At 39.2% G+C, this 21,109-nt stretch overlaps 2 protein-coding genes across 2 annotated transcripts; both read left to right on the top strand.

Annotated features, from left to right (window-relative positions):
• Positions 1-583: 583 nt before the first annotated feature.
• On the top strand, positions 584-9,002 carry nudt15 (nudix (nucleoside diphosphate linked moiety X)-type motif 15). Its single transcript, XM_056267034.1, has 3 exons — positions 584-845; positions 986-1,182; positions 8,845-9,002. Exons 1-3 carry the CDS (start codon positions 679-681, stop codon positions 8,946-8,948), a joined length of 468 nt encoding a protein of 155 aa, XP_056123009.1. The 5' UTR covers positions 584-678; the 3' UTR covers positions 8,949-9,002.
• A 988-nt stretch (positions 9,003-9,990) lies between these two features.
• Positions 9,991-20,480, top strand: itm2ba (integral membrane protein 2Ba). Its single transcript, XM_056266849.1, has 6 exons — positions 9,991-10,200; positions 14,854-14,985; positions 17,499-17,714; positions 17,870-17,980; positions 18,272-18,422; positions 19,461-20,480. The coding sequence occupies exons 1-6, from the start codon at positions 10,114-10,116 to the stop codon at positions 19,547-19,549; spliced, it is 786 nt and encodes a 261-aa protein (XP_056122824.1). The 5' UTR covers positions 9,991-10,113; the 3' UTR covers positions 19,550-20,480.
• The last annotated feature ends 629 nt before the right edge of the window (positions 20,481-21,109 follow it).

Raw genomic sequence — 21,109 nt, 5'->3', positions numbered from 1 at the left:
TGAGTCATTTCATTGACTCTAATCTTTTCAATCTGCTCTCAAAAAAAGAATCTTCCATCGACTCTTTCTGCTGTTTACATTCTTACGCCAGTAGATGGCAGCACGTGAGTGTCTTTTTGTGTTATTGAATTATTGACCTGATTCATTCAAAAATTACATGTGACAATTAAGCAGATCTATACATTTTTTCATCCACCTTCATCTACTTAAGTTCTAGGTATGGCTTTTATATAAACTATAACAGAAAGACGACAATAATTGCCTAAATATGAGTTTCTATAATATCCATCATTTTAATTGTGCATGATTATCAGTCATTTGTACACATTCATGGATCTTCCATCCTTTTCTCAAGATATATTGATGTCTAAATTTAAAAAAGCACAATTTTACTCTAAAATACAAAAAATAGTGATTAAGTTTACACTAATAAGTTCAAATGTGTGGAATAATTCCTATTTTTAAATGTTTTTAATGCTATCCCTGTGTGACAGCAAAGCTGATTTTTTTTAGCAGCCATTACTGCAGTCTTCACTCTTCATGGTCATGATCCTTCAGAAATCAGAATAAATTGTAGAGATTAAACTGACAAAATGTGTGGACTACATCTATATAACAGTTAGTGTGTTTCACTACAGTTTAAATTCAGTTACTGTGTTTCATTACAGTTAAAATCCAATGTCTGAGGGTGTTCAAAATGAAAAACCCTTCCTCAAACGTCCTGGAGTGGGACTTGGGGTTCTTGTGACAGACTCCTCCAAACCAGGATGTGTCCTGTTAGGAAAAAGAAAAACTATAGTTGGGAAAGGCACCTACCAATTACCAGGAGGTCACATTGAATTCGGGTGAGTTTACAGTATCAAATTAGAAAGACATTTATGTTCCTTCCTTTATAATTCCTGCTTATTCATGTTACCTTCATGTTTTCTTGTGTGCTAATGCATTTATACACATGGGTTGCTTGCAAATGAATTTCACTTATCAGAGAAACTTGGGAGCAGTGTGCCCAGAGAGAGGTGATGGAGGAAGCTGGTGTCCGTCTGAAGAGCATTCGCTTTGTATCCGTCGTCAACTCCATCAGACTGGAAGAAAACTACCATTATATCACAATCTTCATGCAGGGAGAACTGGACAGGTCTTTCTCAGCCGAACCAGTTAATTTGGAGCCAGAGAAAAATGAAGGTAAATTGTTTCTTTGAATGTGTTATAGCCTGTGTAGTCTCAGCCCCAGATGGCCCACCCACAGATCATTTATTATGATCGTGATAAAAATCTGTCATGTGAGAGACTATTATCTGTCTCACGCCAACTTGGCAGTCACCATTACAACATGTTTTAGTAGTTTTGAGCAAGTATTAAAACTTTTTTTTTAATATAGCTACAAGAATTAAAGGCTTAAATGCATGTTTTTGTTATTAAAAATATTAGATATGTTAGACAAACTATTATTTAAAGTGCCCCTGTTATGCTTTTTCTGATATTAGTGTGTAATATATAGCTGTTTGTAAAATATGAATGTAAAAGGTCTGTAAAGTTTTAAAGATTAAAGTGCTTGATAAATGGAGTTATTAGCTGTGTTCAATTAGCTGTGCTATTCGCAAACTCTGCAGGAAAGTGGACTTCGAGGGCCAGAGTTGAGAAACCCTGCTCTAGCTGTTGAGTGTACATCAGTTGTACACTCGTTATTGCAGTGCATTATGGGATAAAATGAGTGCACTCGATAACGTCCACTATGGTTTCGGACCTCTCTACAAATGGCTGTCCCCTCAAATAGTGCCCTATTTAAAGGGATAGTTCACGTATAAGTGACGTACTCGCGCGAGAGATCACTTCTGGCGCTTTCTGGCGCTTGTGCAGACCGAAGCGCCTGCGCCCTCAGATCACTTGGATGTGGCTGTGGTTACAAGAGGTAAAAACGATATAAATACTGTTCGTTTTCTCACACAAACCGCTCGTTTCGTGTCTTATGCCATCAATGTGTACTTACATTTACGAGTCATTAAATCATGTTTAATTTGGACTTCTCTGTGCATGCTCTTTGAGGTGGTGACCATAGACCTGCATTATATGACTGACAGACAAGAACGGTTTGACCTAAAAATATCAAAATTTAAACTACTGCGGAAACAAAGACACCTACATCTTGGATGCCCTTGAGGTAAGCTAAAACATACCAAAAATTAATTTCAAAGTGAACTATCCCTTTAAGAGTATAGGGGTGAATTTCAGACACAGCCATTGTCTCCCAAAAGAAAGAACCGATTCTGAACTGCTGAAACGAGTCGTTAGTAATTCCAGCCTTACTTCCTGCACAAGCCTACGTAGGTTTGTAACAAAATTGCATAATGCCAGCTTATGGTCTTTAGTGGCTGCCTGCGAACAATGTCTACTTTGACCCACCCTCAAACACTGTAGTTTGGTAAGTGCTATTGACATGTTGAGAATGCTATTTTCTGCGTTGCGAAAGTAAATCCACTTTGCATGCACTTCCTAAGTATAAGGACTCAAGCTCAAATCGATACGGTAAAACCGACGCCATTGTTACTGTTTGTATCACTGTGTGGAAGCTCCGGACCTGAAATACAAATATGGTAATGGGTGTTTCGTTTCCCACACATGCTGTAAAAGCTGTAGACCAATCACAACAGACTGAGCCATCTGACCAATCAGAGCAGAGTAGGCTATGATGCATGTTAACCTATTGTAGGAGTGAGACCTCCAAAACAAAATGAGGAACCTTTAATCGCATAATAGGGGCTCTTAAAAACAAACAATGATTGGTCACTTTACATGTTGGTTATAGGCTCTAAATGTAACTGAATCTAAACTTCTAAATGGGGGCTTTTTGGCCAGAATAGCTATATATGACTGGCAGCAAATCTAACTTTAGATTTACTCAATGTTTACATATAGCCATGCATTGTATAAAACAATGCTTGAATTTCTACACTCTTAAGAAAAATGGTTCTAAACAGTACCAAATTAGGGTTCTTCGGCTTGTAACAATAGCAGAACCCTTTTTGGTGCTAAATAGAACCCTTTTAAAAGGTTCTATTAAGAACCATGCTTTGAAAGTGCTATATAGAACCTTAATGGTGTTATAAATAACCTTTTCAACAATATTTATTTAAATTACTATTAGTATATTATCTTCATATTATTAATATTATGTTTTATTAATTAATGTTGTTTTTTTAAGCCCTCTATCTGCCTGGTCTTATATCTTGTTGCCTCTATTTGGGTTTTACTTCTTTTTTTTTAAACATCATGTTTTTTCCATGTAGCCTACTTTTATTTTTTATTGACATGGCAGATTGTAGCAAAAATGACAGTGCTCTAATAACAGTTGTTAGCTGAATACATTAATAAAGAACAATTGACATTTAACACGATATAGATGTAATGAAGTCCAAGTTCCAGTGAAATATCTTCACAATCCATGATGTCTTTACGTCCTTCATTATGTGTGTATTCTGAGTGGCAGTTTCTCTCTGCAGGCGATGAGGTTATGATATGTGACAGCATCTGAGATACACAAATGAGTTTAGAGTTACATTGTGTCTTTTCCATTTGATTATGTAAAAACAATTATGTTCATGAAGAATGGAATTATGAATTATGTTCATCTGCAAAAATGGACAGAATGAGCCCTTTACCATGTTAAAAGCAAAAAGTGATATAAAGTTATGGTATAGCTTTAATGTTTTTTTGTGACTGGGTATGTTTAGGCATAAAGTCATAATAAAAAAATAAAAAAATTCCATATCTCTGTTACTCTGTGGAGAAGAGAAGAGTACCTTAACTGAACAGAGCTGCTCACACTACATGTTCTGTTAAACTAAAAGAGAAAAAAACATGATTGTTAGGAAATGATTGTTACAATTTTTAAAGTTATACTTTATAGACATTTTAAAAAAGAAAGAATGTACCTGTTGACAGTATGGAGTGTAGTAACTGTAGTTGTATAGCTGAGCTCCAGAAAATCAGTAACAAGGAGGCTTTGACAGTTACAAATTTGAAAAACAAAAGGCGGGAATAAAGAACCCTAAACTCCTAACACAAAGAAGAACCATTTCAGCATATAAAGGCATCTGCGGGACGATATGGTACTAAATAGAACTGTTACGCGTAAAGAACCTTTAAAGAACCATATTTTTTTAGAGTGTATGTTATAAGTAGTGACCTTTTGAATAGAAATGAGTTCATTGTGTTGTTATATGGAGGGAGGGAGAAGCATAGTTTACTGTAAAGCTACGTCTTAGTTTTGCTTATCTTGGCGAAAGCCGAGTACAAATCAGCATGAAGTTTTAACATCTACTCTCGTGTAATGGAAATCATGAAGATCTGGATACATCCAGTGACTGCGGTGAATAGTGCTGCTGGCAACCAGGGAAAGACCTTGTGACAGCCTGGAGAGACAGCTGACAGGAGGAAAGAGACCCCAATGGGGCTGGTAAGGGTTAGCTACCCTTGTCGGCAGTATCCAGCTCCGTGTTTACAGGATGCTGGAGACACCCGCCCAAGGCTTCTGAGAAATTAAAGAGAAAAATACCCCTAGAGTCTGCGAGAGCGGGGGCGGAAGATGACTCAATGTTGGACAACATGGTTAACGACTTAGGAATGAAAACGGATATGAGTATGGAGAGTAAGACTAGTTCAAGATCTGCAGTAAGTAAAGTCATTGAACTCCAAGTTTGTGCCTGTGGCTGGAGCAAGGCGACAACGGTCAGGGGTTTGAAGGTTCATCAAGGGAAAATGAAATGCTTGAGGGAGAAGGGACAAGGGCCTCGCATTGATCAGTACTTCTTGCGAAGTCAGTCAAGTCAGTCGAATGAAATCCAGCGACAGGAAGCAAACCACAGCTCGCAGGATATCAGCACCCCTGTCATTGACGAAAGGAGGGCTTGCACAGTTAGTGATGAACATATTCATACTTGTGAACCCGGTCAGGCTAACCAGCATAAGAGAGAAAAGAACCTCAACGGGCATAGGCCTGGAGTTAGATGGCCAAGAGCTTGTGAGAAAACTGCATGGGACACGGTAAACACAGATCTATGCTTTGCATTGGAAAGATTAACTGGTACAGTTGAAAAGAAGCTGGATAAATTTGGGGACATCATTTACGCATATGGAAGTGAGAGGTTTGGTGTGGAAAAAAGGAAGGAAAAAGTACAAACTACTCCTGGAATGTCTAGACGGCAGCAGAAAATTGAAGGGTTAGTTAGAGAAAGGAGACAGCTGAGGAAGCAATGGAAAAGAGCAGAACAATGTCAGAAGGAGGGACTCAATCTCTTACAAAGGGCCATAAAAGATAAGCTGGCAACATTACGCAGAGCTGAGCGCCTACGGAAACGCTACAAAAAGAAGGAACGTGCAAGGGCTAATTTCTATAAAGACTCATTCAAATTCGTAAAGAAGTTATTCACCAGTGAGAAGAATGGCACTTTAAAAACATCTAGGATTGAGCTAGAGAGATATTTGGAGTACACGCATACAGATGCAAAAAGGCATGAGCCTATGTCAATTCCATCAGACATACCACCTATCAACCCACCAGAATACCAAATGGAGGTTTGTGCACCTAAGTGGAAAGAGGTAGAGCACGCTGTGAGAAAGGCAAGGGCTTCATCATCTCCAGGGCCTAATGGAGTTCCGTACAGAGTGTACAAGAGTGCTTCAGGAGTTCTGCGAATTCTGTGGAAATTGATAAAAGTGGCATGGGAAAAACAGGTTGTACCTAGAGCATGGCGCAGAGCAGGTGGAGTCTTTATACCTAAAGAAAAAGATGCTACAAGCATCAGTCAGTTTCGTCCCATTTCACTATTAAACGTTGAGGGTAAGATTTTCTTCAGCATTATTGCCCAGAGATTGTCCACCTACCTGTTAAAGAATGGCTTCATTGACACCTCAGTTCAAAAAGCGGGCATTCCAGGGTTCTCAGGATGCTTAGAACACATCAATGTTATCTGGCAACGAATTCAGTCAGCTAAAAAGGAGAGGAAGGAGCTCCATGTGACATTCCTGGATTTGGCTAATGCATATGGTTCAGTGCCACATGAGCTTCTTTGGGCAGCATTTGATTTTTTCAGAGTACCAATGTCAATAACAAATTTAGTGAAAGCCTATTTTGGAGATTTGCAATTCAGTTTCTCAACTCCAAAATTCAGCACTGCATGGCAATGCCTAGAGGTTGGAATAATGGCAGGATGCACCATTTCTCCACTGGCTTTTACCATGGCGATGGAAGTAATCATGAGGGCATCAAGATGGGTAGTAGGAGGAGAGCGCTTGGCTTCTGGGATGCGACTACCACCAATCAGAGCATACATGGATGACATGACAACCATGACTACAACAGTAGCCTGCACTAATCGGTTATTGGGGAAGTTAACAGATAATATTGAATGGGCACGAATGAAATTTAAGCCCTCTAAATCAAGGAGCATCTCGATAGTTAAAGGAAAGGTAGTAGATAAAACATTCTTCATTAATGGTGAGGCAATACCAACAGTTTCTGAGAAGCCAGTGAAGAGTCTTGGGAGATGGTACGATGGGGATCTAAAGGACACAGTTCGGGTGGGAGAAGTTAGACAACAAGCAGTGGAAGGGTTGAAGAGCATAAACAGCTGTGCTCTACCTGGTAAACTAAAACTCTGGTGCTTTCAGTTTGGTCTACTGCCGAGGTTGCTGTGGCCACTGACCGTGTACGACGTTTCTTTGACAACAGTGGATAAGCTGGAAGCGTTGATAAGTTCATACATCAGGAAATAGTTGGGAGTTCCACGCTGCCTCAGCAGAGTAGGACTTTATAGTAAAGGAATATTGCAGCTGCCAGTCTCTGCTTTAACCGAGGAGTTCAAGTGTGCCAAGGTCAGACTGGAAATGACCTTAGTAGAGTCACGCGACAAATGTGTAAGGGAGGCAGCCCCTGTGTTAAAAACTGGTAGAAAGTGGTCAGCAAAGAAATCTGTAGTAGAGGCAAAGGCTGCCCTTCAAATTAGGGATATCGTGGGACAGGTACAGCATGGAAGAGGGGGTTTTGGGCTCAGTTTAGCTCCTCCTAAATGGCACAAGGCAGGCCCAGCTCAAAGGAGGAAGCTGGTAGTCAATGAGGTGCGACAGCAGGAGGAGAGGATGAGGTGTATAAAGGCCATTTCCCAGGCCAAGCAGGGAGAGTGGATGAGATGGGAGAGTGTGGAACAACGTAAGATGGGCTGGCGAGACCTTTGGTCAATGGAAGAGAGTAGGATCAGTTTCCTTATTAGGTCAACATATGATGTTCTCCCATCACCGCAGAACCTAAACCTCTGGGTAGGAGAGGATCCCTCTTGTCCTTTGTGTTCATCACCTGCCACATTAAGGCACATTTTGACAGGATGTAAGGTGGCTCTTAGCCAAGGTCGGTTTACTTGGCGCCATGACCAAGTACTGCGATGTTTGGCTTTCGCATTAGAAGGCAAGCGTAACATGACCAATAAGTTGCCACCTGTTCTAGCAAAACATTACACGCAGAAGACAATATTCCTCCGCCAAGGCGAGCAACCACCAAGAAAAGTTGTGAACACCAATTCTCGCCCAGGACAACTGGAAGCTGCTAGGGACTGGAAGATGCTGGCTGATCTTGACCAACGGCTTATTTTTCCACCTGAGATTGCCACCACTAACCTACGACCAGATATTGTTTTGTGGTCTGGATCAGCACGCATTGTTCAACTGATAGAGTTAACAGTGCCATGGGAGGATGCGGTAGATGAGGCATATGAGAGGAAGAAACTGCGGTATGCTCATCTGGCCACTGAAGCAGAACAGCGAGGATGGAGAGTCCAGGTTTATCCAGTGGAAGTGGGTTGTCGAGGTTTTGTGGCACACTCTACAACCCGGTTCCTCAGAGACATCGGATTCAGCGGCCAAGAGTTGCGTCGCACAGTAAAGAACTTATCTGAAGCAGCAGAAAGGAGCAGCAACTGGCTGTGGTTGAGACGGAAAGATTCTAGCTGGCTGTGTACAGGCCGCCACGCTACGGTTTAGTAGAATTCTTGAAAACTTGAAGAGTCTGTTGGTTTGTTTGTTTGTATACGTTCCTGTGGATATTGCGTGAATGACGGGTGGTTGGGCAGATATTGTGTTTTGCGGTAGGTGGTATGCCATACGGAACCATTGTCCACTGAAACTGCATATTAACGCACCAGTGGGGCTCGACAGCCTTAGTCAACGGGTTGGCGCGTATGGTCGGGTTGCGGAGAGATTGTGATATTGTGGTTAGGTCTCAGCAGCAGGAGGGATGTAGAGGTCAGTAAGCTGGGCTGAGTTGAGTGGGGGACGGAGGGGGGTGACTCTGGGACGCCAGAGTCACTGTCGAGCCCTCTTGAGGTGTCGTGGGCTAGTCGACGAAACACTGAGGACGGAAGGTGCCCACTTGAAGACCCTAGAGATGTCCCCTACTCGGTTCAATCCAGACGGTTGTCGTGCTGGTCCTGTAGTTGCAGCCGTCGCGTGCGCTGACGCACCAAGTACCCTGCTGCCGTTAACGCCGGACAGAAGGGGAGTCACACCACCTTATGGAAAGAAGCGTAAATGGAGGGAGAAGCATAGTTTACTGTAAAGCTACGTCTTAGTTTTGCTTATCTTGGCGAAAGCCGAGTACAAATCAGCATGAAGTTTTAACATCTACTCTCGTGTAATGGAAATCATTTTTTTTATATCATTGTAGATAATACTGAAGAATTAGTGAGTCATTTTTAATTAGACTATATCTTAAAGTTCCTAAATGTCAAGCAAACACATCTGAATATTGCTGCAGTATTAAACTAAAAGATTCAGATTCATTAATTATTTCTTTTTCAGGTTGGACATGGAGGCGCTGGGAGGATTTCCCCCCAGAAGAGCAGCTGTTCTTGCCATTGGCCAACCTGAGACAGCAGGACTTCCAGCCATTCAGAGAGAGTTAAAAGGGATTTTATGTAATTAAGAAATCAATCTGATCACTCCCTGGCTTTATCTGATTCAGGACCAGGTGAACTGAACTCACCTTAAGCCTTTTCTTGCTCATTTTGAGCTTGTGCCCTGACCTATTTTTTTACAGTCTATGGCCCTGACCTTAAGTAGTAAGATGGACATGCTGTACTTCCAGATTGACTGTTATGGATCATTCATACTGAATATTTATTCCAGCTTCTCAATAGCCTCTTCCAAGTAATGATTTTATTGAACACATGTGTACTAAATTATATCAAGGCTATTAAGGCTTATCAGTCATTTATTTATTTCGTCACGCTGGTAAAGTGTCTATAGAGCATTTGTCATGGGTAAAGTTACACTAAAATATTTAGGTAACAGTTTACAATAAGGTGTAATTTGTTAACATTAGTGAGTGCATTAGGTATCAGGACCTAACAAGAGCAATACTTTTACAGCATTTAATAATTGTGGTTAAAAATTAATTTCTACATAAACATTTTAACATTTCAGGTTGTATATAGTTAAAATTAGTTTTTTATAAGCAAATATGAATTAACAATGAACAATGTATATTTATAAATGAACCTATATTAATGATGAATGTAATCTTATTGTAAAGTGTTACCAATATGTCATCATAACTCACTCTAACCGTTCCCAGAACTTCCTATCAGACAACACCCTTTGCAATCTTACTGCAAGGATTTCGTAACATATTATTTTCCACATAAACATTACCTGCACTCAAATAAACAATACCTGGTTGTTTTTATTATGTTGGGTTGGACAGTTTTTTTTGTTTTTGTTTTAACCATGCCCCTAAACTGATTATTATATTATATTATATTATATTATATTATATTATATTATATTATATTATATTATATCATATCATATCATATCATATTATATTATGTCTTGTGCTTTTCATGTAGACATTACATTTATTACAGGTATATTTTCAACTTTATTAAAAGGTTGGTGGAAACAGCGCCCCCTTCCCGTTCACTGATGTATATACAGTCTGAATCCGGGGCTAAATGCGCCACAGCAAGTTGTGAGGCAGCACAGTGTACAGAGAGGTCGTCGAGCTCTCCATAGTTAGGTGAAAAAGGCATAGACAAAAACATTTAACATTAACAACAGTTACACAACATGGTAAAACTCGCTTTCAACTCCGCTCTCGGACAGAAGGATTTAAAAAAGGAGGAGAAGGATGAAGCTTTGATCCCTCAAGATGTGGTGAGTTTTGTTAGCACAAACGCTAACCGGCTAAAGTGATTAAAAACAACGTTGTTTTTGACCTTAAAATTCTTTATAACGTCTTTATTTGGCTTAGTAGCGATCAGTCAGCGTGTATGTGTCAACATAAAGTAAATAACGTTAGCAGAGAAAAAGGAAGGAGTTTTTTTTTTTTTTTTGCAAAAAAAAAACAAAGTGACAAAAACAGTTCTAATAGATATTATAAGACGTTATTTAGATTATTTGACTGAAACGCCTAGTTTGTCTGGGTTGTGTGAGGATTATAAGATTATTTTTGTTTGACAATTTTGTTTTTTGTGTATGTAACGTTAGAGGGAAGCCATCTCCTGCCTTGTTTCAGTGTGTGTGTGAGTGAGAATCAGACAGCTTTGAGCTTACAGGAAAATGGCCGACAGTCCAACACAAACACCAGGATATATACGCACAAAGCTTGCATTGATCATGCACTGCACTTTTATATGCTTCTAGTAGCCTGGTGCATGTCTGTGCAGTCATTGCGTTGTTGTAAATCAACCAAAAAGCATTTAAGATTTAGATTTGCATTTAAATAAGTGTAATTTTAATGTGTAAACATGTCTAGTTTTGTCCCTTGCACTTCCTGTTGCAGCCGTAAAGATAGTAAAGTCAGGAAGAGGAAATGGCATGTTTAGCCAGATTATCGTGGGAGATTTTTCGCAAGTGTGAGACCAGCTCCCACTCATATGCGTGAACCGTCTGGCTGGTTGTGTTCGTCAAATACGATCATCATCTGCCACCGAGGATGAGTCAGCGCCTAGTGTGCGAATTGGGTTGATAATGAAGAAGAAGAGGTCGTGAATCATTCATAAGACACTGTTGTGTCTGCTGTTACACAGCCACTGTGATCAGACCAATGGTGCAGCCTCGTCTCAGTGGCACTAATGCTAAGTAAAGGATTCAGAAGGCTTCATGCTCGGGGCAATGCTCCTTACCTTTAAACTTTTCTGGTAATCAGAGACACTAATACTTATCTAAAGCGGTTAAAGGTATCAGTTCATCGTGAAGTAATCTGTTAAGATCGTGCTGTGTGGTCTGAAATCCTCTGTCACACAGGTGATCAAAGCCTCACTGAACTTGTGGCTGGAGCAGACTACCAGAAACAGCCATCTTTTGTCCCTCGGGAAAAACTCCTGAAGACTCTAGTTATTTAAACAAAGACAGTCTCTGTTAGGGCTAAGCCGTAATCTGCAGTATGTGTGTGTGTGTGTGTGTGTCTGTGTGTGCGAGGGTGAGGCAGAGTGTATTTGAAACAGGTGTGTTTGTGTAAATGTGAAAGTAAATCTCTGAAGCCTTTTGTTTCAGGAAGTGTTTTCATGCAAACAGAATGTCACAGTAACAAAAGATATTAATCTGTGCTTGTAGTTGAATGGATAAAATAATTGAAATCTAAAATAAAACGTAATGAGTAGTAATGGATTTTAAGGCAGAGAAGGCAATTTCAGAGAGGCTAGCAATAGAAAGCTAGCTTTGAAAGCATAAGATCCCACCCTCCCTTCAGAGCGCTCTCTCCAAAGCCACTCCTCCTTCAAAACACATGAACGCACTCAGCCAGTAATCGGACGAACTTTTTTTGGTCCCGACACTTCCACAGAAGATGTAGGCTATGTAAAAAAAAAAAAAAAAAAAAAAAACATTACTTCTGTTATTGATTGTTATCAGGATGTGAAGAGAGCTTCAGCCAGAATATCAAAGTGTTTATGAAAAAAAAAATGGCCTACCATTAACATTGAATTAAGATTAGGGCTGGGCAAAAAAAAAAAAAAAGATTTTTTGATTAATTGTTTTTTTAAATGTGGTCGATTCGATATCGATTCTCAAAAGCCACGAATCGATCTTTTTTCCGTATTTATTTCTGCAAACATTGAACATAATATCTGATTAACGTTAATCTTATTAGGCCTGGCCTACTAGTCTTCTCCACTATATGTCATCCTCCTCTTATTTACCTTGCACAATGTTACAGCGGGGAGCCTGTGCTTGACATAACGGATGAAGGTGGGCCTCTCAGGCTGTGAGATGTTCCGGACAGTTGAAGAAACTGTCACTGTTGCGATCGGGCCAGTGCTGCATGGTCACAAAAGCGTATCATTTGTGGTTTGTGCACACAAAACACATGGCTGTGCGTACAAATAATAAAATTAATTCTCTTTCACGTTTCCCTTCGCTTAAACGAACAAATTCACAAAATTTTAATCTCAAAATGCCTGGCCACCTTTGCGAGTATCCAAGTAAACCTAGTCGGTTATTATGGCTTAAGTGAACAAACCGTATATGAAAGAACGTATATAAGAACGCATATGTATCAGTATTGAATCCATACATTGTGACAGCAGCCTGATATTCCAGCTGTCTGTGTTTTTAATGTTAATCAAACTACAATAGACAAAGAAATCTCTCCCTTCTCTTCACTGAATAAACAATAAAAAAAATATTAATTTGTTACTTTTTTGTGGTGGGGCCAGTGAAAATTAAATCATTGGATTCATTGAATCGAATTGAGAATGGAAATCGAATGGAATCGGGACATCTGTACCGTTACCCAGCCCTAATTCGGATGATTTTGTCTGCATTTCATGTTGTGCACTGCGCATATGTTTCGGCTTCACAGATAATTAAAGCTTGGGTTGGTGTCCTAGATTATGCCTAACTTCAAAGTCAAACTATTTTCAGTAGAAGATCATTTGAATATAGCTTCAAATGTTTGCTTAATCAGCATTCATAATTAGGCTTATTTTGCTTTTTTTATATCAATAAAACTAACCAATTTAGTTCACATTGGACAACAGACGCTACAAATATAAACTGAAAGCGTCTGCTCCACTCTATATAGGCTACAGCACAAGCAGCAAATTCACAGCAGGAGTCAGATTTCACTTATCACGAAACGAGAGTAGGGACTGAGAGATGACTGACAGGAGGATTTGGTGCGCAACAGATCCTGAGCAACATAGGCTATCCTGTAAAATATGCTCCCTATACACAGTATGTGTGATCGTGAATTTAAAAGCTAAAGTGAAACTGGTGTTATCCATAATACCTGTGACATCTTTGTGCAAATATTTGTAACTAGCTGTTATTTTGATAAATACGGAGCCCCTGAAGGGACATGGTGATTAGGGGTTGGGAATTGTTGGTACCTCACGATTTGATTTTTTTTTTAAAAATCGATTTTGAATCAAATTTTGATTCGATATATGCATAGATTTGATTGTAGTTTCCTGTTTTGTGTTACTTTTCTTATTTGACTGCATGGCAGATTGTTTAATAGGTCTATTAGGAAAAATATTGTTTCTTCTAGCCATTTTACTCAACCCAATATTATTATTGTGATTAATAACACTCTTGACATGTCAATAACTTTTAGTACAGCAAAGTTTAAGGAATCTAACCCTTTAGAGTATCAGTTATTATTATTTCAATGTTGTACAAATTATATTTCAATGCATTTGCGTTCTCTCGTAAATGTTTTGTTCCCCTAAGAAACGTTACGTTCGCTCGCAAAACTTTTGAGTTGTTTGGGAGCGAACACAAAGTTTCTTGCGGGAACTCAAAAGTTTTTGCAAGGGAATGCAAATGTTTTGCAAGTGAACACGCAAAGTCTCTTGGGGGAACGCAAAAGTTTTTCCTTTTCATAAAATTTGAACAATTAATTAATACATGGGTTTATTAGATCATTGATTAGCGTTTTTTTTTTTTTTTTTTTTTCAACCCTAATCATTTTCAAACGGACCGAATCTCACATATAAAATATGTATGTGCAAGATCATAAGGTTGGTGTTTACTGAACAAGAGGAGAGAGAATGATGACTAGACTCCTTTAAATTGCAGCACTGTCATGGAAAAAGTATCACTTGTAAACAAACCTGCATGTATATTATAGACGTTTCCAGCTGAAATGTACCCACTTTTGTTGCTCATAATTTCCCTGGAGTCTACAATATGATGGCTGTTGTAAACACAGGAAAGCTTAGCTCGTTTATCTTGTTTTGCTCTCATTATGTTTTATTTGAAAAATTGGACCAAAAAAAACAACAACTACAAATGAGGCTGACCAAGAAGATTTGGTGCCAAATTGTCGTCATATTCGGTCTGATTTGTTTTCACTTTCATCCTTGTTCATCAGTCACTGTGTCAGCTAATGTTTTGTTTCATTTGCATCATGCAGTGTGTTTGTTCCTGTTGGTCTCTGGAGGGAGGTTGGAAATTTCCCAGTATCTGTTGCGCACAATGCAATTGTTTTGAACAAAGCCACACCCAGGCTAAACACACTCTCATGTAAAATCGAAGAAAACATTTGGAAACAAAAACTAAAACAGTTGTACCCGGGTGCCCGGGTGTGTGTGTCCATGGTTTAAAGTGTGTGTGTGCACTAACTTGGATGGGTTAAATGCAGAGGACAAAATGGGTTCTTGGCCTTCACGTCATGTCACTTTTCACTTGGTCATGAAATAGTGCATGAACTCTGAGCCCAAAATAATTTATATGTAATATGTTTTACACCAAGGCTACCTAAAAAGTAAATGTAGCATGCATTGTTGAAGTGATCAACTGCTTAAAGAAACATGATTTTTACTAGGGGCAAATAATGCAATTCTTCTTCGTGTGTGTGTGCAGGATGTGGAAGATGTTCTGCGTGTCAGGCAGCAGTCCAGGGCCTGGTGCTGGTGCATGTGTCTGGGTCTGGCCCTGATTCTTTCAGGTGTGGTTGTGGGCGGAGCTTACCTGTACAGGTATTACTTCATAGAGGTGAGAACAAGTTCCATCAGAATTCAAATGTAAATCTGTTGTATCCTTAAATTTATTTCAGAATTTAATGCAGTAAAAAGTCCTAACAGTTTTAGTGATTTGCTTTCTGCTATTACATGAAAAAATGGTTAAAAAACATGTCTTGATTGTGTTAATTAGGCTTTTACTGTATTTAGTTTTTGCATTGTTTGACGATTGTTACAATGAACCATGTGTGCCACAGCCCCTTTTCACTGCTTTTTTTTGTAGTCTTTAGTGCTGCCACTAACTACTAATTTTCTAACGACTAATCTTTCGACTAATTTTTCGATTAGTCGACTAATCTAAACGACTAATTAAAAAAAAAGTGTTTATTTCGTTGTGTCCATTTTATTTTGAACTCAACCGAAGGGCCAAAACATAAAATGTCACCTGTTCAAAAACATTATGTATTAACAATCTAAGCATTAAGTATCTGCATTTCCATTAGGCTATACCATATTAGTCAGAGTCCTAATCTAATCCTCTAATAACAAACATGTATGTATTACTTAAATTAGCTCTTTGTTCTGCCTTAAAAAATGTACAGTAAGCTAATAATGATTAATTTATGTACATTTCTGAAAAGCATAACTGATAACATCACTCTGAATAGTAAAGTAGATGCAATGCATTTTCTGTGAAAAGCGCTATACAAATAAATTGGAATTGAGGGGGCTTTCACACTGGCAGTTTAGTTCGGAACGGGGCACGGTTCGCATGAAAAATCGCTAATGTGAACGCTGTCATGGGACCCGGGTGCGCACTGGGGTACCGAACCCGAGACTACCTGGAAGAGGTGGTCTGAGTTCGGTTGCTCCCGAACCGTGCCGCGGTTCGCGTGAATGTGAAAGTAACACGGACTCGGGTGCGCACTTGTTCAGGAAGTAAAGTAACATGTGCATGCGTTTTTAGCTTATTGTGATGTATTTAGTTAAATAAAACGCTTGTAAGGGATGATAGTGTTGATGATTTACCTTGGATACGAGCGAGAGTGAGCCTGCGTGCAGTGTATTCGTGCATTGCGCGTGGAATCAGGGCAACAAAGTTGGAAATCCACTGTCTCCTAAAAAGAGTCCGTTTGCAAGCAGCAGAAGTCCATCTTATGTGACACACGCACAGTAAACCTGTAGTGTTCACTCAACTGCGCATAATAGCAGCGAATTAATAAAAAAAAAAAAAAAATATTGACCCACGTTCTGTTTTCTCTCATGCGCCGTGCACATTTGCGATGACGTCATATGCACGCAAACGCACCAGGGTTTGATAGAATCAAGTTGAGTGTGAAACCAGACCAACGCTGCGGGGGGCGCCGGGAACAAACGCGCTCGGGCTCGGACCGCAGCAAACGAGCCCAGTGTAAAAGCCCCCTGAATTGAAAGAGTCTGGACTAGCCCACTATGAGTCTGCTGAAAGCAGGCAGGCACGCAGTTATGTATAGCTCGCGTTTACACTTGCGTGCATGGCAGGCCCGTGCCGCGGTTCGCGTGAATGTGAAAGCAACACGGACTCGGGAGCGCTTGTTCAGGAAGTTAAGTAACCTGCCCATGCGTTTTAGCTGATTATGATGCATTTAGTTAAATAAAACACATGTAAGGGATGATAGTGTTGATGATTTACCTTGGATACGCGAGAGTTGAGTCTGCAGTGCATTCGCGCATTGCGCATGCAATCAGGGCAACACATTTGGAAATCCACTGTCTCCTCAAAACAGTCCGTTTGAAAAACACAATATATTGACCCGCGTTCTGTTTTCTATCATGCGCCGTGCACGTTTGCGATGGCATAAGATGCAGGCAAACTCAACAGGGTTCGATAGAATTGAGTGTGAAACCAGACCAACGCTGCGGGGGGAGCCGGGAACAATCGCGCTCGCGCTCGGACTCGGACCGCAGCAAACGAGCCCACTGTGAAAGCTCCGTCACCTGCCTCCGCAATTTTTCATATCAAAGCAGTGAAGGCGGGCGGGAACGTGAAGGAAAATGATAGCAGATAAACCAGCAGGGCGCGCACGGCGCACAGACTGGTGTGTGGAGGTGAATTACAGTGAGCCGTTTGTGACGGGAGACCAAAAATAAATATCGGTCAATAGTAAAATGACACGTCGACTAAAAAAATTGCCGTCGACTAATTTGCATGGTCGATTACGTCGACTAAGTCGACTAATCACGGCAGCACTAGTAGTCTTGTAGCACAGATTTGTATTAAAAGCCCCTTTTGTTTCTAATCTACATTGTAACAATTGCTGTTTAGTCCAAATTATGGTTCATCTGAGACAATTTTTTTAGGAAAGGAAAACAAATTGCATTTTATTGTACCTGTATCACCCAGCCAGGTCAACGAGGTCATTCATTCAGTTCAATACAAAATTGGTGCAAACTTTGAAAAGCATTTAATGGCTTAAAATTAGTTATCTTAAACTTGCTCATACAATCAGAGAATGATGTGTCTAGTTAATCATGGTATAGAATGTGTCTATTCATAATGGTGTTCAGGAGGAGAGGATGTATTTCTGTGGGGTGAACTACCGTGAGGAAAATTACAAGATGCAGGACAGCCAAGAGGAAACCGAGATGGATATGCCAGCCGCATCCAAGAGGATTGAGGAGAGAGTGAGGGTTCTGGAGGACGAGGGGGTGGAGTTCATTAATATCCCAGTGCCCAAGTTCAGTGACAGTGACCCTGCTGACATCGTTCACGACTTCAACAGGGTGAGAGCCAATGTTTATCTCCCTGTCTCCTTCACCAAGCCATATGTGCACACACAACTCCAGGAGAGACACGTTGCCTGTTTCCCATCAGATTCCCAAAAAGAAACTACTTGTACCAAAATAGTAACACGCTGGTTTTCCTTCTTTGCTCTTAGAGACTGACAGCCTATCTGGATCTGCGTCTGAACAAATGCTACGTCATTCCTCTCAACACTTCTGTTGTGATGCCGCCCAAAGACTTCCTGGAGCTCCTGGTCAACATCAAGGTAACAACAAAAACAGAGCCTTAACTTGGTGAGCTGCCTACGTAGACATTCGAACAATGAGCAGAAATCCTGTGTGTGGTTAACTGGCAATGCTTAGCAAGCATGTGACGGTGTCAAGTCACCTTTATTTTACAATACAGATTGTTTCAAAGCAGCTTTACAGAACTAACAGGAAAATAATGCAACAAAGTTTGTTTCCAGAAGAAAATAGCGTCATAGTCCAGCTTAAGTAAGTTCAGTGAGGGTTCATTTTTGTTGTAAAAAAAGGTGTAACTCTGGTTGTGTTTGCAGGCTGGAACGTACCTGCCGCAGTCTTACCTGGTCCGTGAACAGATGATAGTGACTGGGAAGGTAGAGCATGTGGATCAGCTGGGTTACTTCATCTACGGACTCTGCAGAGGAAGAGACACGTACAAACTGGAGCGCAGAGAGACCGTTTTTGGTAAACACACATTCACTTTCCACCTATACTTGTGGCGAGAGTCCCATTGTTTTTAAGGCTAATTACACTCTTACAGAGTAATTGCTTATTGCCAATGAAGACATTTTTTCTTCTTTTTTTGGGGGGGGGGTGCTTTTATTAACCTTTTTACAATTTGGGCTTTAATACAGTAATAGGCTAAAAGTGATGTCCGGTGGGGATATTTGTTTTTAATGACCCTACATGTTTTATTAAAACATCTATATATGTGTAAAATATTTTATATTTTTTAAATAAAAAGGGAAACACTAAACTTGGTTAAGGTATTTGTCTGACAAAATTATTTGGCCAAAAAAAAGGGCAAACTACAGCTGCGTGTTTTTTTACTTTGCAAAAAATTCAAAGGGAAAGGCATAATTAAACTACAACATAATCAGTTATTAATATTTCATTGGTTCTCTCGTTTTTGCATGTGTTCATAATTTCTTTGTACGACAGCCTGCATGCCGTTTTCACAAATAAAATATTTCCCTCCAAGCACAACTATGTAATATGCTTAAAATCTTTAACAAATTTTTTATAGTATTTAAATAAAGGGTGAATGTTCATTTTTTCCTTGGCTGGAGATCTATTCAGCATAGATGCACATTTGTAATGTTACAAAAGATTTCTCTCTATGATTTTTGTGCTGTTTTATTTAAACTTTCAATTCATCAAAGAATCCTGAAATAAAATCTACATAAGAATGATTTCTGATGGATCATGTGACACTGAAGGCAAAGCTGAATTTTCAGCATCATTACTCCAGTCTTCACATGAATACATTTGAAATAAATTGAAATTTTCAAATTGTAAATAATATTTCAGAATATTACGGTTTACTTGTATTTTTATCAAATAAATGCAGCCTTGGTGAGAAGAGACTTCTTTTAATAACGTGAAAAATCGTACCATCTCCAAACAAATATATATATTTTACAATGTGTTCACCGATTTTTTAATTATTTAGCTCTGAAACCAGACACATAAATTCACATGGCATTTTTTTCTTTTCTCCAGGTATCCAGAAGCGAGAGGCTCTCACCTGCCACAAGATCCTCCACTTTGAGAGCAAGTTTGTTGTGGAGACGCTGATCTGTGAGCCGTAGTGTGGAAAAGACAGCTGGGTAACAAGAGAAACCACTTTTGACAAATTCCACTCTGACCCTTCCTCTCCTTCCATTAAGCCTCTTCCTGTTTTCCCCTGTTTGTGTGTGTGTGCGTGTGGGAGTGTGTGGTGCTCTCAGATTTGTTTCTCTGTATAGCAACAATCAATATTACAGAGAGAGAGAATGTGAATGAACGCAAAGAGCAATATTATGCGTAGAATTATGTGTTTAGGCAAACATTTGGACCAGTTTCTCTCTCTCTCTCTCTTAGTAAATATTTTTTCTGTGTCTAGGTTTTTGTTAAGCGGGGAGTTTAAAGTCTCCAACAGGGTGTGTGGGATCATGTATGACAGAATAACTAGTACCAAATTGACCGTGGGAGAGGGAAGGAATCACAGAGGATAAAAGTGTATGATGAAATCATTAAAAGATGCACTAAATGTTTAGTGTGCATATAAACTGTGAGCTGTCACAGATACCAGATTAAATACTGGAAAATATATTTGACTAGAGATTTGTGATATATGGCCAATAATTTACATGTAAGAATACACATAGAATTGATTTTTGTACTAGTTCCACTTTTGTCTAGATTTTTATTTTAAATGAAATGTTTCGCTCTGCTGTACGTTAATACACTGCTTAAACACGTCCTTTAGTCAAGAAATACAAATCTAGAGGATGTTAAACATCAGTTTTCCTAAACGATTATCCGAAACAAAATGCAGACTAATAAAATGTGTAGCTTTTATGTCATTTAGGGATTGCTGAGGTATTGGGTGTAGTAGACTGATGGAGGAATTATGTAAAGATCATTTAAATTTACTAAAATGTCTACCAGTTCAACATGAGTTGGAATGATTTATACTTTGCACATAACCCAAAAAGGTTTTAATGTTAAACTTAATACTAATAAAAATTTGACACCTCATTTTGCTTGTCTTCATTTCTGCTTTTTCTGAAGGAAACAAATCTTGGTAATCTGAGGTATAAACTCAGAGGTGGAAGGGAAACTCTTACAATTCTTTTTAAATTGTACATATTTTAAAACAAGATTTATGTATGAGGAACAATGACACTTTGCATAATTTCTTTCTTATCTGGAAAGGGTGTTATTTTTGGCCAACTAACCAATGGTCAACTAAAAACGGAGCTCTTGCATTAATCATGTGACCATTTATTTAAAAAAGGGTCCGTCAAATACATCTATATAAGTGCTTTTTAATACTCAAATGTCAACGAAAACTTATCCAGGTCTAAAAATATTTATCAGTGTATAAAACTGTTCTTTACATGAACCATAAATGATTAAATGTGGAATTAAAATTGCAGAGTAAGTTGTATGAGATGCTTTGGGGTAAGCTGTGTCAGCGATACTAGTTATTGTTTCCTTCATATTCAATGAAAGTATTTTATTACATTAAGATATTCTGAATATTAAACATTTTTCATAATTGATCACATTTTAAATTTAAATGGGATTGTTATTTTTGTCCATATTTTATTATATACCATTTACTATATAGACATTTCCTTCTAGTTTCACTTAATAGGAAACCC

The sequence above is a fragment of the Rhinichthys klamathensis genome, unplaced genomic scaffold (genome assembly GCF_029890125.1).
Source record: "Rhinichthys klamathensis goyatoka isolate OS25496 unplaced genomic scaffold, OSU_Roscu_1.1 h1tg000254l_1, whole genome shotgun sequence".
Taxonomy (NCBI): domain Eukaryota; kingdom Metazoa; phylum Chordata; class Actinopteri; order Cypriniformes; family Leuciscidae; genus Rhinichthys; species Rhinichthys klamathensis.
This window is presented reverse-complemented; position numbering and strand designations above follow the sequence as displayed.